Source organism: Xenopus laevis, chromosome 2S (assembly GCF_017654675.1).
Source record: "Xenopus laevis strain J_2021 chromosome 2S, Xenopus_laevis_v10.1, whole genome shotgun sequence".
NCBI classification, from domain to species: Eukaryota; Metazoa; Chordata; class Amphibia; order Anura; family Pipidae; genus Xenopus; species Xenopus laevis.
The window spans coordinates 24,562,248-24,580,616 of NC_054374.1; the positions used below are offsets into that span (position 1 = coordinate 24,562,248).

The 18,369-nt window shown below is 41.5% G+C and overlaps 1 protein-coding gene across 4 annotated transcripts; it reads right to left on the minus strand.

The window, feature by feature from the left end:
- Nucleotides 1–602: 602 nt before the first annotated feature.
- Nucleotides 603–18,032, minus strand: nectin1l2.1.S (nectin cell adhesion molecule 1 like 2 gene 1 S homeolog). 4 transcript variants are annotated; one of them, XR_005965746.1, is made up of 9 exons: nucleotides 17,832–18,032; nucleotides 12,671–13,000; nucleotides 9,172–9,471; nucleotides 5,757–5,862; nucleotides 4,946–5,088; nucleotides 3,374–3,488; nucleotides 2,669–2,840; nucleotides 2,324–2,409; nucleotides 603–1,127 (listed from the first exon to the last, which is right to left on the minus strand). XR_005965746.1 is itself a non-coding variant. In XM_041583490.1 (8 exons), the coding sequence occupies exons 1-8, from the start codon at nucleotides 17,905–17,907 to the stop codon at nucleotides 1,118–1,120; spliced, it is 1,161 nt and encodes a 386-aa protein (XP_041439424.1). In that variant the 5' UTR covers nucleotides 17,908–18,030; the 3' UTR covers nucleotides 603–1,117. The 4 variants fall into 4 exon arrangements, 3 of the variants coding, with proteins under 3 accessions (XP_041439424.1, XP_018104448.1, XP_018104449.1); XM_041583490.1 differs by lacking the exon at nucleotides 2,669–2,840 and having other exon boundaries at nucleotides 2,329–2,409; nucleotides 17,832–18,030; XM_018248959.2 differs by lacking the exon at nucleotides 2,669–2,840 and having other exon boundaries at nucleotides 17,832–18,029.
- Nucleotides 18,033–18,369: the final 337 nt, after the last annotated feature.

Here is an 18,369-nt window from a genome sequence, read left to right on the forward strand (position 1 = left end):
TAATATATCATCACAGTTACCGGTTTCTTCAAAAAGTATGAATAAATGCCATTTCTACGCTGAAATCCAGCTGATTAACAGTTCTTCCCTTTCTGCATCATTTGAAATCCTGGCAGGGAAGGAAGGACTAAAACACTGATGTTACAAATTGTTACAACTTCTCCACAGCTTACAGACAGCATGCAGGAACTACATAACCCACAATGCATTGCACTGGGATGTTCTGTTCCTTATTAATGCAGGCTGAGGACAGCTGACTGTAGTCAGTCACTCAGCAAAGTAGTCAGACAGATGAGCAGGAAAGCAGAAGACTGGGCTTAGGGAACTGTTCCAAACCATTAAAAATCATGAAATCTGCATATTTTTTAAATGATGTATACTGCAAAGTTGCTTAAAATTATGTTTACTTTTCAAAAACCTTGAGTTATGTTTTTGTGGAGTTCCCCTTTAAGCATGTTATAGAATGCCCCATTCTTAGCAACTGTTCAAGTGGTTTAACTAGGGAGGGTTATTTGCTTAACTCAGGGTCAGACTTGCTTAGCTTGTGGGACCCTCCGGCCCAGACTTTCTTCCTGACCTTCCTCCCTGGCCCTCCACGCGCCTGCAAGAAGGAGAAGGTAGGTGTCGGGGTGCTGGAGGGGGTTGCAGCTTGGGCAGGGGGGCCAAGGAGGGTTTGGTGGGCCCAGAGGCAGCAGCTCTGGTGGGTCCTGGGACCCCCAGTCAGACACTGGATTAACTGCTTCCTCCTCCAGCAACTGCACATACTGAATGTTTATATTACTGAATATATCACCTCGGTATTTGGGGAATTATTAAACAGGGATCAAAAAAAAACTTGACCACAAGGTCAGAAGTGGTTTAGGACCCAACACACAAGCAGTACTGAGCCCGGTGCCCCCCCCAACAGTTTGCTAACCTCCTCTGGTTGCTCTTATCCCTAATCTCTTCTATGGTCTCTGCCCGCTTTCTTTAGTGATTTTAACATATTCTGAGAAGTCATCTCTCTGCATTGCCATTCTCATAGCACTCTCTGCCCATGCCTCCTCATGAGCCGTGCCTCTGGGTCTGCTAATGGGTCTGTTGGTCAAGGGTAGCTACAGCTTTTCTCTATATAAATTCATTCATATCTGCAGAAAGATAAAGCATACAAATATAAAATTAGACATACATGACCAATAACACTGGGTATAGTAATCAGTACTAAATCAAACTACCAGCAGACTTTGAATTTACTTTGTATCTGGTTCTATTAAAGGATAATACAGGTATGGGACTGGTTATCCAGAATACTCAGAACCTGGGGTTTTCCGGATGACGGATCTTTCTGTAATTTGGATCATCTTCCCTAAAGTCTACTATGAAATCATGTAAACATTAAATAAACCCAATAGGTTTTTTTGGCTTCCAATAAGGATTAATTATATCTTAGTTCTAATCAAGTGCAAGGTATGGTTTTACTACTACAGAGAAAAAGGAAATCATTTAAAAAATTTGGGATTATTTGGATAAAATAGACTCTATGGGAGACAGGGGTTTCTGTAATTCTGAGATTTCTGGATAACGGGTCGGATAACAGATTCCATACCTGTACTAAAATGTACCAGCAACAGTAGTTGTGAGACAGCACCCCCATTTATATTATCATTTCCAAAGAAACATGCAGTGTGCACAGTGTCGGACCAGTGGCCCACTCTCAGTATTATTATTCTTCCTCTCCTCTATTCCAGTGTCAGACTGGTCCACCGGGATACCAGGAAAACTCCTGGTGGGACCAGGTGTCAGTGGGCTTCTTGCTTCTACTCATTTGGCCTATTTCATGGCCATTCCCTATTTCTTTAAGAGGCTTAATAATGGAAGAATTGAGTTAAAAGACTAGGAGGATAAAGAGGTTGAGTAAGGAGAGGAGGAATAATAGTTTGGAAAGTGGGCCCACAGTCTAAGGTTTTCTGGTGGGCCTCTGGCATCCCAGTCTGATACTGCTCTATTCTCCTAGTCTCTTTTCTTTACATACTATAATCTATTATTCCATCTATGTACCTCCCTTGTTCTCATTCAAATAGTGAATGGCAAAGAAATAGGCCAAATCTTTAGCAGCATGAGGGGCCACTGACACCTGGACCCACCGGGAGTTTTCCTGGTATCCCAGTGGGCCAGTCCGACACTGCGTGTGCAAAGTGAAATTTAGAATGCAAAGTTGCACCCTGCTGTACCTATGAATCCCTCTCTAGCCTTGTGTGCTATGGCCATTAGTCAATATGATGCCAACTTAATTAAATATCTTACTAACCCAAAGAACAGAGAATTCTGCCCCAGTTGGACGTACCTTACAGGTCTGACTGTGCATCTGCAAAATGTTCTGTTTCTTCCTGTTCTCGGGTCCCACTCTGTGTCTGTACTTCTTCTCCTTCCCTGCAAGGCATACACATCGCTTCAGTCTCCTATACTCATACTCTATTGTGCAGTACTTGCAGTAATAATAAAACAGTAGCTTGTACTTGATCCCAACTAAGATATAATTAATCCTTATTGGAAGCAAAACCTGCCTATTGGGTTAATTTAATGTTTACATGATTTTCTAGTAGACTTAAGGTATGAAGATCCAAATCACGGAAAGATCCAATATCATTAAACCCCAGGTCCCAAACATTCTGGATCACAGGTCCCATACCTGTACTGTACTGTACATTTTTACAATTCCTAGCATATAAAGGGTGAATGCAAATTCCACTCCACCCTAACGGTTTCCTGATGAGGTTAACTCATGTTGGCATTTTTGCCCTTCCCAGGAGAAGAATTTGGCCTGTAATTGACTTGTAGTGGGCGAGACAAATTCAACAGCCCTGTAATCAAAAAAAAAAAAAAAAAGAAGTCTATTTCTGATGAGCAATCTGAAAACAACTGAAGTAAAAAAGGTGTTGGAAGGCAAACAACCCCTTTAACTGGGTGTGTGAATTCTTGATAATCTATATCGTATTAGAGGGGAATGTATGAATTTACTGATTGCACTAGGGGAGAGATGGGGAATGGGAGTGTATTAGGGATGCACCGAATCCACTATTTTGGATTCGGCCGAACCCCCGAATTCTTTGTGAAAGATTCGGCTGAATACTGAACCGAATCCGAACCCTAATTTGCATATGCAAATTAGGGATGGGAAGGGGGAAAAAAAAAAATTTACTTCCTTGTTTTCTGACAAAAAGTCACGTGATTTCCCTCCCCGCCCTAATTTGCATATGCAAATTACGATTCGGATTCGGTTCGGCTGGGCAGAACGATTCGGCCGAATCCTGCTGAAAAAGGCCGAATCCTGGATTTGGTGCATCCCTAGAGTGTATAGACACAAAGACTAAATAATACACAACTAATAACATACCTGCTATTCTTATTCCTCTGCTCCCAGATGTAGTAACACACAGCGCAGAGGATTACTAAAACTGCAAGCAGACTTACTGAAATACATACTCCTGTGTAACAACGGGGTATTGCACCTGAAAAAATGAAATAATGGAGAAAATGGCAACTCTGATCAGAGAAATACACAAGACTGGAGAAAGGACATTAAAAGATAAGAACCTTAAAATGAGTGACTGTAAAATTGATGAGGGGGCTATTCTAAGCACTTTTGTAATTTACATTCATTATTAATTTTGTTTTTATTACAAGATATTAAGGGATACATGTACTGTTAATAGGAGTGAATTTTGTTACAACAGCGCCACCTGCTGGTCAGTTTCCCACCAGTCTGACCACCAAGTAGTCAAGGAAGTTGTCAGGAGAAAGAAAGAGGCTGCTCTGATGTTTTGGGGTCAGCTTCCACCTGCGATGGCAAGTGTGCATGCTTTGAACGAGCGGGAGGGGAGGGCCGGGGAAGCTGCTCCCTGCAGTCGGTGCCGGGCCCCTTTAAAGATTTTTAGGGGAGGGGGGGTGGTTAGGCCAGAGTTGTTAAGCCACTGACAGGCTCTACTAATCATATTACAATCTCTTATTCAAATCAGTGCAGGTTTGCTATGGCAATTTAAACCTAGCAACCAGATGGCTGAAACTGCAAACCAGAGAGCTGTTCAATAAAAAGCTAAATAACTCAAAAACCACAAATAATAAAAATTGAAAACCAATTGCAAATTGTCTCAGAATAGCACTCTCTACATGAAAAAATAAAAGCAAACTCAACACTCCCCATATCTATGTTCCGTACCAAAATGAACTGGATTATGGTGAATGAACGACTGTTAAGTATTATTTCAGATACATATATCTATATGAAAATCTGGACCCCTTGGATTAGGTATACCAGTCAGTGATGGATGTATCTGTTAATTGTGAAAGATGGGAGAGCCCTTAATTAGAACAAGGTTGGAACCCTGGGACGACATGACCAAATGTAAGGAGACATTTATTATTGCATGACAAAATACACACGGAGACGAATACAAAGGAATAAATGACATTACATGTTGTTAAACAAGTTTATTTGTTTATTGATATGCATATTACATTATGTTTATTTACATCTCAATGTGACAATGTAGCTTTATGTAATATGTTTTCATGCCATGTAATAATTCTCCTCTGTGTAGGGGAACACATGCATTTTATAAAAGAAAAATTGAAATGGCTGATCAATATTGATGGATAATAAAAAAAGTTTTGAAAGAAAAGCAAACTCAAATGCAAACAACCCCTTTAAGCACAGCAAGTCCCCTTAAAGTGATGAGCAGGGCTGACATTTGGGTACAGCTATGAACTAGTGATAAACTGATTTCAAATTCAGGTCAAAAACCTGATCTCGTGGTGCATTTCTGTAGGGTGAAGGGTCAAATTTCAGCAGGGTCCATCACATTGGTGATGTAATAGTGTTAACCCTTCCCCTTCGGAGGCTACGCCGCCACATTGTCACAAGGCCACCGGTTCGAATCCTGACAAAGAGCAGAGGCTGCACACTTACCTGTATATTTATATAAATAGACTGAGTGCGAGTTCCTCCCAATGCTGTTTGTGGCCTCACAGACATACAGGCCATTATCATCCGTATGTTCCAGGAGGTTCCCTTTAACCTGGGCCACATCATCAGGAATGGATCCATTCTCCCTGTTGATGAAATCAAAAAAACAATGGTCTAGAGAAATGGTATATACGTCTAATAAACCCTTTATAAATAACCAATAAACCATCTGACAATTTACTTTGCAAAAAAAAGCATTCGTACAGTATCCAGAGCTTAAACCCGTGGGCCAATGAGTTGAATATACTTTAGGTCGCCCAATGTTTGGTTATTAAAAGCCTCAGACTGACAACAGAAGCAACTGGATGCACCTAGCTAAAAATATTATGATGGTAGATACGTCCCCAAAGTAGATACGTCCACAATAGCCCATGGGATCCTGCTCACTCACCTGAAGTGCAGAGATGGAGTCAGTGCCCAGAAGTGAGAAGGTCTGTGAAACGGGACGACTGTCTGTATAGACTGATGTATCTCGACATTCATACCGTGTCGTAACACGGACATAAACTGCAACTATGGTACAGTTTTAGGTTTCTTATATTATATTTGCATTACACGGGCACATAGGGATACTCTCCATCATGACCGATCATTACAGGATTCCAATATCTGAATGTGTCCCTTTGCAGAACCCCTAAAATAAACTACTTAGATGCTCATCCCACTCCCCAACATGGTATAACTGAATCATTGAAAATAATCATATAAAGACAAACGTACACCTCTGCTGGCACAGTCACCTGTGATCTCATACCTCCTCCATGTATAGTTGGCTGGAGGGTTGCCATCTGCCCAACATTCAATCAATGGAAGGTCTTCGTTTATTCTATGTACTCTGACATGCACTGTCTGAGGGGCATCTATAAAAAAAAAAAAAAAAAATTGAAAATAAGTGATTTTTATTTGATATATTGATTCTTTGTTTTCTATAGAGCTGCCCTGCCATTTACAATTTAAAGCTTTAGAAACGTTGGTGCAAGTGAGCGGCACAAACAGGAAGCTACATTCGGTGTGAAGAAGGGAAAGATCCAGTTTGGAATTGGTACTGGCAACTAGGGATGCACTGAATCCACCACTTTGTGAAAGATTCGGCCGAATACCGAACCCAAATCCTAATTTGCAAATGCAAATTAGGGGTGAGAAGGGGAAAACATTTTTTACTTCCTTACTACAAACCAAAAAATAAAACTATTTTTTGCGTGAACAAAGTTTCTGAAATATCCCCTTGTTTTCAACCCAACAGTCCTCGTTTCTCCTTGAGTAAAAAAGCAGCAATCCAAAGTTCAAATAGGTCAGCGCTAATCAAAGCTCAGGGGAAAAAATATGGAGAAAAAAATTGATAATATAGTGTAGTATTTAGTTAGAGAGTTATAGTTGCGCAACCTCGTATGGTTTCAATTAACCTTTAGTGCAATTAACTCTTTACACTTCACCACGTGTGTTTAGTTAAGGTCGGTGGGTACTTACAAACGTTCAAATTATTTTGTGCATATCAAAACTTGTAGAATGCAAAGCTTTTGATTGATCCTTCTGGCCCAGTACAGAGCTGTGGAGTCTGACTTTGACTCCGAAGTTTATGGTACCTCCAACTCCGACTCCTCTGCATACCATACTGAAAGTTCGGGAGTCCTCCCTGCCCTACCTCGATAACAGAGGCAAGCAGCTGCAAGTAGAGTATTTTATCAAAACGGAGTCTATGGGAGATAATTCTAAGCTTTTTGGATAACAGGTTTCAGGATAACAATCCCACACCCATGGTATGCAGAGGAGTCGGAGTTGGAGGTACCATAAACTTCGGAGTCAAAGTCAGACTCCACAGCTCTGTACTGGGCCAGAAGGATCAATCAAAAGCTTTGCATTCTACAAGTTATTATTTGCACAAAATAATTTGAACATTTGTAAGTACCCACCTTAAAGTGGACCTGTCACCCAGACACAAAAATCTGTATAATAAAAGTCCTTTTCAAATTAAACATGAAATCCAATTTCTATTTTTTATTAAAGCATTCATAGCTGTTGTAAACTCATTTAAAAATCTCAGCTGTCAATCAAATATTGTCTGCTCCTCCTCTATGCCATGGGCATAGAGGCGGGGCAGGCAATTACTTTCACTTTCCATTCAGCACTTCCTAGATGTCACTGCTCTCCCCACATTACTCTGTTCTCTTTAACATTTAATTGAATAGCCAGTGCATGGGGATGGACATCGGGTCCCCCATTCTGGTGCACAAACAAGATTTTGAGATGATGCAAGACTTGTCTTAATAACAGTGTCCACAAAATGGCTGCTTCCTGCTAGCTAACATTTTGAATTCCCAGACTGAAGGAAACAAGATTCAAATAATTTATACAGTGTAATTAAAGTTCATTTTTCTTGATCAATGTGATAAAATAGGATTTTGAATATATTTTTTGGGTGACGGGTCCCCTTTAACCAAACACACGTTGTGAAGTGTAAAGAGTTAATTGCACTAAAGGTTAATTGAAGCCATACCAGGTTGTGGAACTATAACTCTCTAACTAACTACACTATATTATAAATGTGCTCTCTTTTTCTCCATATTTTTTCCCCTGAGCTTTGATTAGTGCGGACCTATTTGAACTTTGGATTGCTATTTTTTACTTCCTTGTTTTGCAACAAAAATTCACAGAATTTCTCTCCCCTATCTAATTTGCATATGCAAATTAAGATTCGGATTCGGTTCAGCTGGGCAGAAGGATTCGGCCGAATCTGAATCCTGCTGAAAATGGCCGAATCCCGAACCGAATCCTGTGCATCCTAACTGGGTTGGACTGGGCCAGCGGGATACCGACAAAAAACCTGGTGGGCCCAGGCGGCTCAGACCTGCTGCATTACCTGCTTCTGTGCTCCACTACATATACATATATATATACACACATATATATCTATCTATATAATCGCCATTGGTTGCCGGCACTCACCTCCGCGATTCGATCATTTCGCCGGGTGCTAACCCAATTCAATATAAAGTCCAAAAATAAAAGGAAGCACTCACGGCATACAGGTTGTTAGAAGTCCTTTACTGAATCATATAAACATCTTTTTATGATCAGAATTTAATAATCAGCCCTGTAGCATCAGCTTATATTACAGACCAACCTCTTTTTCTGCTTGATAATTAGTGACGACCCCTAAGCTTATCTTATATAATTTATATAAACAAGCTGCTGTGTAGCCATGGGGGCTGACAAAGGAGAAAATGCACAGGATACACAGCAGATAACAGATAAGCTCTGTAGTATACAATGGGATTCTTTAGAATTACTATAGTAGTACTTATCTGTTATTTACTGTGTATCCTGTGCTTGAATGGCTGCCCCCATGGCTACACAGCAGCTTGTTTATATAAACTATAGTAGTACTTATATGTTATCTACTGTGTATCCTGTGCTTGAATGGCTGCCCCCATGGCTACACAGCAGCTTGTTTATATGAACTATAGTAGTACTTATCTGTTATCTACTGTGTATCCTGTGCTTGAATGGCTGCCCCCATGGCTACACAGCAGCTTGATTATATAAACTATAGCAGGGATCCCCAACGTTTTGAACCCGTGAGCAACATTCAGAAAAAAAAGGAGTTGGGGAGCAACACAAGCATGAAAAATGTTCTTCAGCTGCCAAATAAGTGCTGTGATTGGCCATTTGGTAGCCCCTATGTGGATTGCCAACCTACATTGAGGCTCTGTTTGGCACAAAACAAAAGCCATGAATATCCTGTAAATTATATCCTTATAAACTCACCGTTTATAACTGATGACATCAGAACTCACCGTTTATAAGGATATAATTTACAGGATATTAATGGCTTTTGTGTATTATAGATATATAATACACAAAAGCCATGAATATCCTGTAAATTATATCCTTATAAACGATGAGTTCTGATGTCATCAGTTATAAACGGTGAGTTCGGATGTCATTTCTGTCACATGACTCACCGAAACGTGTGTATTATAATAAATAAAGTACCCCAAGTTGCAAAATATGAGGATATTAGAAGTTACCTCGGAGTTCCATGACCTGTATAAAAAAACTCGGCCGACGGCCTCGTGTTTTTATATGGTCATGAAAATCCTCGGTAACTTATAATTTCCTTATATTTTACAAAAGGGGGTACTTTATTCACTATATATCCAAGTACTTACACTGAATGTTAGTAATGCTGAAATTTATCTCTTTCTCAAATATTTGATCCGGCAGAGAAACCAGACAAGTTGCCTGATGCCCATAAAGTCCAAGAGAAGGCGTCATCCATAGCTGGCTCTGTACTGTCACTGTTCCATTAGAATGCTGTGTTGGGGTTTCCTTTGATGTGTATTGGAAGCCATTTGTATGCCATTTGATATTAGCCGCAGGTCTGGAGGCAAAGGCTACACATTGAGCAATAATATCCGGATTTGGTCCCAACAGCACTGGATTAAGCTGCACTTCCACGGACGGCTCCACTGGAAATGAATAAAGTAACAATGTTGATCTCCAAAGTTTGGGAAATTTGCATGTGTTGTACTTTAAATGGATACCAAACAGGTCCACTAGAAATCAATTGGTGCCCCTTTCCCCTATGAAAGCATGAAGTCAGCCCCAGAAAATCAAGTAACAAGGAAGATATCTTCATTTTCAATGTGACAACACTGTAACCTCACAACTTGTGTCCTACAAATAAAGAGCTGCCATTGGGTAAAGGGAAAGTTTGCTGGATAATGAGAACTTACTGGACCTCATGGCAAAATCATATATTCAGTTAAATTGAACAGTCTGCCAGAAAGCAGCTCCATCCAAAAGTGCTGGCTCTTTCTGAATGCACAGGACCAGGCAAAATGACCTGAGATGCACCTACACACCAATATTACAACACAAAAAAAAAAACACACACTTGTTGGGTCAGGAATTAAATTAAATTTTAGATGGTAGAGTGAATTATTTGCAGTGTAAACAGTGTTTATTAGAAATAAAACGACACCATAAAAATCATGACAGAATCCCTTTAACAACAATTTCGGGTTTATAGTTATCTTAAAGGGATTCTGTCAATATTTATGGTGTTTTTATTTCTGAATTACACTGCAAATAATTCACTCTACTCTACCTTGTAGAATTTATTCCTGAACCAGCAAGTGTATTTTTTTTTAATTTAGAATATTGGCGTGAAGGCAGCCATCTGAGGTCATTTTGCCTGGTCATGTGCTTTCAGAAAGAGCCAGCACTTGAGGATGGAACTGCTTTCTGACAGGCTGTTGTTTCTCCAACTCAGTGTAACATAATGTGTCGCAGTGGGACTTGGCTTTTTATTACAGAGTGCTGTTCTTAGATCTACCAGGGAGCAGCTATACTTTATCAGGGAGCTGTTATCTGGTTACCTTCCCATTGTTCTGTTGGGGGGAAAGGGAGGGGGGTGATATCCCTCCAACTTGCAGTACAGCAGTAGAGTGACTGAAGTTTACCAGAGCACATGACTAGGGGCAGCTGAGAAACTGACAAAATGATGAGCCCCATCTGACATGACAGTATCCCTTTAAACGTCTTATAAACTTCTTAAGTGGTACCTTGTCCCAAGCCGCTTCCGCTACACTGCTTGTTCTATCAGTTGCAGAAAAACAAATATTTCAACAACTGGATTTTGCTGCCTCCCCCTCAAATTGCAAATGGCAGCTGCGACCATTCCACTCTCCAATTCATCTCCAAAACACTTCTTTTAAAAAACGATGGCTATCGGGTTTCCATAGCGCTGCTTGTAGACACCTTTACTTCTCGCATGGACACTGAAGTTCAACAAAGCATGAAAGGCACAGCGTGTTATGTGGGATGGAGACTGTAGCTAACATATTTCATTCTCTCATAAACGCTAACTGTCAACACGATAAAAGATGGATGGCGTTCTTGTGGGGACCTAAAGTGCTCACATGTCTAGTTTAATTTTTCGTTTTGAGATCGGGCAGAAACACTATACCCAAGGGTGCTGAGCTGCTGGAAATCATAGGAATAGAAAATATCTGTTACCATTAAACATAAACAGACACAGAGATGTTGAAGTGAAATGGATACAAGTTTGAAACTGTGGTGCCAAGTTTAAAGATTATAGCGCCTCTCAATAAGTTAAATTCTGAACATGCGTCAGTGCAGTGCGACCCACTCCCACCCTTCCATTTGTGCCCAACGTCTGCCAAACCTGCCTATCTACGTAGGGACAGGGTTGGAGCTAAGCTGCCCACCTATGCCACCCAACGCGATTTGGCTTCCTCAGGGCCATAAGTGGCGAGCGCTCACTGCATCAAAGTTTAAATAGACGAGTGTAGCCAAGTGCGTCGCAACTCTCAAAATGTTTCGCAGGGCGCCCCTTCCGGGTGTGTACAGTGATGTCACTTGGATGCATACCGTATAGGCTCGCATCACGATTTACCACATGCGGCTTCATATCAATGAATTGCGCATGCTTACCTAGTGGGTACTGCTGCATTGCAGCCCTATTTAATTGTCTGCCATTACCCATATGTTGATACTATACGGCTATGCTTTCGGGTTTACCAGTCCAAGCCTCATACAAATGTATTGCGCATGTGCGTCCAGTATGACACACCACATATCCCCCCCTGCATCAAACAGGGCCGAGGCTTAACGAGCCAGAGTATGAGGTCCCTGGAGTGAATGGAAGAGAGCAGGGTGGGCTTCCATTCCTTGATTCAGTAAGGGTTTTCAGCTGCCAAGCTAGAGGCAGATAACTAATTAAGCTACAGGTGAGCTGTAGTTAAAAGGAGGTGTGGAGCAACACCTCAGGGCTTCTTCCCCTGGATATCTCCTGGAGCTGGAGGAGGGTGTGGGGCCATGTGAGGACCTTCTTGAGCTAAGGAAGGTGCCTGTGTGTAGCTGGGAAGGAGAGTGATTCCCTGCTGACCTGTGTTCAAGAGAGAGAGAGAGAGAGAGAGAGAGAGAGAGAGAGAGAGAGAGAGAGAGAGAGAGAGCGCGCTAAAGGACTGAAGAGGAAAAGAGAAAACCCTCCCAGGAGACAAGTGTGTCTTGAGTGTGCTCCAGAGAGGATTCTGGGATTTGCGGTCCACCAAAAGCCAGTGAGGGCTAAGGAAACCATGAGTTAACGTTAACACCAGTGAGGGTTTGAATTGGGACTGTTAAGCGAATGTTATCCCCTATGTGAAGCCAGTGGGCTGAAGATTTGTGTTTGTGCCAAATAAAAGTCAACAAAGCTAAGTGGCATTAAACAGGGGTGCCCAAAAGGTAGATCGGGATCTACCAGTAGACCTTTAGCTGGTGATCAGTAGATCTCAAGACACTATCGACAAACATCTTGTCTAAATCACCCTCCTGTTTCATTCAGATATTTATTATGTTAAGGTTACATAAGAAATAATTATTTGGTAAATATAACAATATACATTTTCTCATAAATCAATATTTAAAGTAATTCCATGGAACAGAATGCCAACAAAGATTTTATGGATGTAAATCATAACGGGATATCAGTAAAAGTAGACCTTGCATTAGTAAAGTATGGTCACTGAAGAACATTTCAGCAATGCCTGTAAAATGCACCTATAATTTCCAAACCCAGCAAATCACAATGTGCTCAGGATGATCATAGAGATCATTTATACCAATTTGAAGCAGGGCAATAAGCAAGACAACATTTCTTACCCCAGATGGATAAATGAATCTCCCCTTCCTTTGTCCCACTAGGAAAGGTGGTGTAGATACAGAGGTAGGTGCCCTCATCAGCCAGGGTCACATTGGGTATCAGTATGGAGCCTCCAAGATCCCCATTGCCCAGAAATCTCACTCTCTCCCCAAACGGAGTGAGGTGCAGGGGTTCCTCTCCTTTGCTGTAGGTTAGGAAATTCTCATTGTTGGGCGACAACTTCCTCTGCCAAGTGATTTGGGATATCAATTCCAGGGTTTCCACTCTGCAGTACAACTTAGTGTCTGACCCCAACTTGGCATTAGCCTTTCCATCAACGATCACAGAGACTGGGGAAAAAAACATAAGGCGCCATAAATTAATATGATGACTGACTACACAGAACATTTATCAAGCTACAGAACAAAATCATTTAATGCCATGGAAGAAATGCAACTGGAAATATCTTTATGGCCATTGTACCGTTTAATCGACAGAAGAGCTTCCAACCTTACTCTTAGGGTCCGAAGTTGTTGAACCTCTGAGTGAAGCAAGGTAAGAACAAGGAATGTTACTTCATAATTGTATATAATGTACTCAGTCAAAGCTCACCCAGTTTGTGTCACCCACTCTAGTCGCACATCAACAAATCCTATTGATATGCATTTTGCCAACACCTCAAACCCCATAAACACTTCCCAACTTTCCCAATCTGTAAATTCTTCCCATCATCCTCACTCTTTATTCAGTCTGTGCCTTCTCTCCCCATGCCATTCACCTCCTTCCATTATTTTTGTGCATCTCCTCCCCTGCTCTAAGTATCCTCTTCTTCACCTTACTCTTTTCCAAATATTCAACCATTGTCTCTCTGTTCTCCCGGTTCATTCTCGGTCTTCGTGCCTTCTTGATCGCCATGTCATTCACTTCAATGTCCTGTCTGGATTTCCTAATTAAAAAATCCAGACAGGAACTTTTTACCCAGGCAGCCTTTCCAAAACCGGGCTGTTCGGGTGAAATCCAGACAGGAGGCAACCCTATCCCTGTGCCAACCCTTTGTAGTTGTCTGATCTCCACCACCTCATCTAGATAAAACCCAACCAGACATACATTGGAGAAGCCATTGTCATCAGTTGGATAAGCCCCTTAGCTAAATATGCCCCAGTAAGAAAGAATGAAACGTACAATTATAGAAAGAAAAAAAACAAACAATAATAGATGATATATGTCTAAAGCTGACCACACAGCTATATATGTATATGATGACCTAATGATGGCCTGACCAAAAATCATCCAAAAATGTATTGGCAAATTTGAAAATACAATCTACCATTTAGGCGTGTTAGGCTGAGCCAAGGATTAAATCAACCCAATAAAGTCCAGTGAGTCGGTGGTCAAATTAGACAAATCCATCCAAGCAAGCAGATCTTTAAATGAATGTCTGTCTTATGGGCCCCTGATGCTACGACAAGCCCACATACTATTATTTACTGTCCAGAATTTCCATTAGTTGTTTTTTCCTGAGCAAAGTGTGTTTTTATTCTGCTATGGACAGCTGAATGTAACTGCTCATCAGGTATAAAGAGATCTCTCAGCAGACGTGGAAAATGTAACCATTTAAAAGGTTTAATGAAAAGCCCAGCATCAAGGGATTGTGTAACCGACAGCTGCAGAGACACCAGACATGAACCTTTTTCAGTATCCAGTGTGGAGGTTATAAGGGAAAAAAAACCTTAGTAAATACTTACCTTCATAAGCAGATTTTCATTAAAGGGGACCCGTCACCCAAAAAAATTATTCAAAATCCTATTTTATCACATTGGTCAAGAAAAATAAACTTTAATTACACTATATAAAATTATTTGAATCTTGTTTCCTTCGGTCTGGGAATTCATAATTATAGCAAGCAGGCAGGAGCCATTTTGTGGACACTGTTATTAAGACAAGCCTTGTATCATCTCAGAATCTTGTTTGTGCACCAGAATGGGGGACCTGATGTCCATCACCATGTCCTGGTTACACAATTAAATGGTGAAAAGAACTGGGGAATGTGGGGAGAGCAGTGACATGTAGGAAGTGCTGAATGGAAAGTGAAAGCAATTGTCTGCCCCGCCTCTATGCCTAGGCATAGAGGAGGGGCAGACAATATTTGATTGACAGCTGAGATTTTAAAATGAGTTTACAACAGCTATGAATGCTTTAATAAAAAATAGAAATTGGATTTCATGTTTAATTTGAAAAGGACTTTTATTATACAGATTTTTGTGTCTGGGTGACAGGTCCACTTTAAGGCTTGGGGAGGTTAAACCTGCTTGCCTAAAAAATTTAAAGAAACATTCAAAGAATAAAAAAAAATTCTCTGACTGACCAATGTGTCTATTTTAGCTTGTCTGGGGGAGGGGCAAGGGGTGCTGCTGGGGATAAAGCAGCTGCTAATCCTCCTCCTGCTTGTCTGGTATGTGGGGATTATTTCATATTGACGAAGGGGCCCGCCCCCGAAACGTTACATTGTAATAAACACCCGCATGCATCGAGCTCTGAGTGCCAGTTTTTCTTTTATTACGATTATTTCATACTTACATTTAGGGATGCACCTAATCCAGGATTCGCTTCGGGATTCGGCCTTTTTCAGCAGGATTCAGATTCGGCCGAATCCTTCTGCCTGGCCGGACCGAATCCTAATTTACATTTGCAAATTAGGGGCGTGAAATTGCGTGACTTTTTGTCAGAAAACAAGAAAGTAAACAATGTTTTCCCCTTCCCACCCAATTTGCATATGCAAATTAGATAGGGATCCACTATTTTGGATTCTGCCCAACCCCAGAATCCTTCGAGAAAGATTCAGCCGAATACTGAACCGAATCCAAACCCTAATTTGCATATGCAAATTAGGGGTGGGAAAACATTTTTTACTTTCTTGTTTTCTGACAAAAGGTCACGTGATTTCCCTCCCCGCCACTAATTTGCATATGTAAATTAGAATTTGGATTCAGTTCGGCCAGGCAGAGGGATCCTGCTGAAAAAGGCAGAATCCCAAACCGAATCCTGGATTCGGCGCATCCCTAAAATTAGGGTTTGGATTCGGTTTGGTATTTGGCTGAATCTTTTGCAAAGGATTCAGGGGTTCGGCTGAATCCAAAATAGGGGATTCTGTGCATCCCTTCTTACATTGCACAAAAAATAAATACCATCAATGGTCAATGGTAGTTCCCCCTGATCTATTCAGGTAGGTGTTAGCTGAAACTGAAAAAAAAGTGTGAAGGTGTGATACAGCCGTTTTGGTACAATTGTGACCAAATGTCACTTTCACACCTGTGTGAGTTTCAGCCAACACCAACCTGAATAGTGATTGGAGTTATTTTCAGATTGTTCACCAGAACTAGGGTTCTAATCTAAAGTTACAGCTCCCCAGAGCTGCTTCAAAAAGGCAAACGAAGGTAAATAATGGAAATTTAAACATCAATATTAGAAAAACAGTCACAAATCAAAAGTAATTGAAAAAAAGCCTTTATTTCATGGTAACGATCTGAAAACTGCTGGATTGAAAGAAGCCCTTTAAAAAGTACATATCCTAGTTTTCAAGAGAATCTTTAATGTCATGGAAAGGTCCTTGTTTGGGTTATGTTATAATAAATTTAAACAGAAAAAAAAATGAAGGCAAATCTGAGCAACCACACGGGACCAGAGAGACATTGGCTGATGATCTGCTCATTCTTTAATAAGTCGTCAGCTTACTGGACCCAAAATCACCTTCTTTATCAATATGTGAATCACAGCTCATTCAAATATCAATGAGATCTGGGAGAAATAACTCTTAAACCAAGAACCAATCTCAACCCTTTACACCCAGTAATGGTGCAGACAGGCAGGCTGTACTTAAAGGAGAACTAAACCCCCTTGCTCCATAGTGCCCCTCCCTGCTACCCCCCACACAGGTGTTCACACAAGTAAATGCCCCTAAGATGGTAATTACCCCTCATTGCAGTTAGCACAGCAGAGCTCATGGGCGCCATCTTGTGGTGCTTCCGTAATCTTTGCGTCCCTTTGGCAATTTCTGTATTGCTACCACTGCGTGTGCGCTTACTTACTGAAGATTCCCGAAGAGCTGAAGATGGCGTCAGCTGCATTGACTCTGCAATGAGGGTAATTACCATCTTAGGGGCATTTACTTGTGTGAACACTTGTTGGGGGGGGCCCTATGGAGGGAAGGGGGTTTTTATTAGCAAGAGGGTTTAGTTCTCCTTTAAGGGTTAGGCATCCAGAGATATTATTAGTAGCTACTTATTGTGGCTACAAAATGCCAGAAAAATACCTGCTACTATGTAGGTAACTAGGTAGGTAACCCCGGCCCAGTCCCGGACTGGCAATCTGTGGGTTCTGACAAGAGGGGCTGCTGTAAGATGCCATAGAAAGTGACTATTAAGTGGGCTGGTGGGCCTCTGTGTCAGGTCTGGACTGAGAATTAAAATAGCCCTGACATTTCAGGTACAAAGAGGCCCACTCAGCCCAAACAGAAGCCCAAACAGCCCCCACCAGCCCACTAGATACTGACTTTCTATGGCACATTATAGCAGCCCCTGTGGCACAGTCCGGGCCTGCTTTGTGTACTAGGAATGCCAGGGTTTATGTTAAATCCCGGTCTAGTCCTGCCCCCACCCCAGCAGAGATTAAATATCAGCATGTCATTTATATTATTGAAGGATATATGCACCTAGAAAGGGCAGACACTTACAACGCCAGTTACAAAGACAATCGCACCCAGAGAGAATGAAGAATAAATCATTATTGAGAGGTTTCTTGGGCATATGTTATCTTTCCTTTGAGGCAAAAAATAGGATTTAGATGCAGTTGCCCTGTAATAACATAGAGGTGCCTATGGGACAGGGTTATTCCAATGCCAGCAGGTTCTGCTACAGCCCAGAGCCTAGAGGGGACCAACTGGGCAACTAGAGAGAGAAGTTAAAGTGGAAAGGCCACAATCCCACGTGTTCCATGTACAGGAAAGGAGTGTGAGAGTTCTAGTAGAACAATACCTGGAGGTTGGACTTTCCTTCCTCAATACCACCCCCTACATCCCTGCCCAGCATCCCAAGAGGCTCCTTCTCGCGACAATAATGAAATGTAACATTTTCCTCCCCTTCTCTGGGCTAAATCCCTGATCCCAGGGTCCGACCCCCATCTCACCTTGTGGGGTCGCGGGCACAGCCAGAATCAGGAGGAGAAAGAGACAGAGGCGGCATCTTTGGCGCAACAGAGTCATACCCAGCGCCGACCGCGTTTTAGACCATCCCTGCGCTAAACGGAAAACATAACAGCGCCTACCAACGCCAGTAGCTCGGGCACTTGTTCTGCGTTTTACATAATGAGCAATTCTGATGTTCGGCTCCAAACAGCGAGGAGGAGGGATCACTGCGTTGTTCTGTATCACGGACTGCGATTGGCTGGTTGGTAAGAAACAAATAGGCGTGCTTGAGTTCTGCCAGTGTATTAAAGGGGTGAATCACCTTTCTGATCACTTATAGTACAATGTAGAGAGGGATATTCGGAGACAATTTGCAATTGGTTTTCATTTCTTATTATTGAAGCTTTTTGAGTTATTTGGCTTTTTATTCAGCAGCTCTTCAATTTACATTTTAAGCAATCTGGTAGCTAGGGTCCCAATTCCCTTAGCAACCGTGCATTGGTTTGAAAAAGAGACTGGAATATGAATAGGGTATGAATA

Bases quoted from the DNA above. Each gene is read 5' to 3' on its own strand.
- nectin1l2.1.S (XM_041583490.1), bottom strand. From the start codon at position 17,907: ATGACTCTGTTGCGCCAAAGATGCCGCCTCTGTCTCTTTCTCCTCCTG. The intron at 5,863-9,171 runs GTAAGTACTTGG...TTTTTTTTATAG, and splicing joins CAGCATTACTAACATTCAGT to ATGCCCCTCAGACAGTGCAT. The intron at 5,089-5,756 runs GTATGAGATCAC...TTTCATCAACAG, and splicing joins GCCAACTATACATGGAGGAG to GGAGAATGGATCCATTCCTG.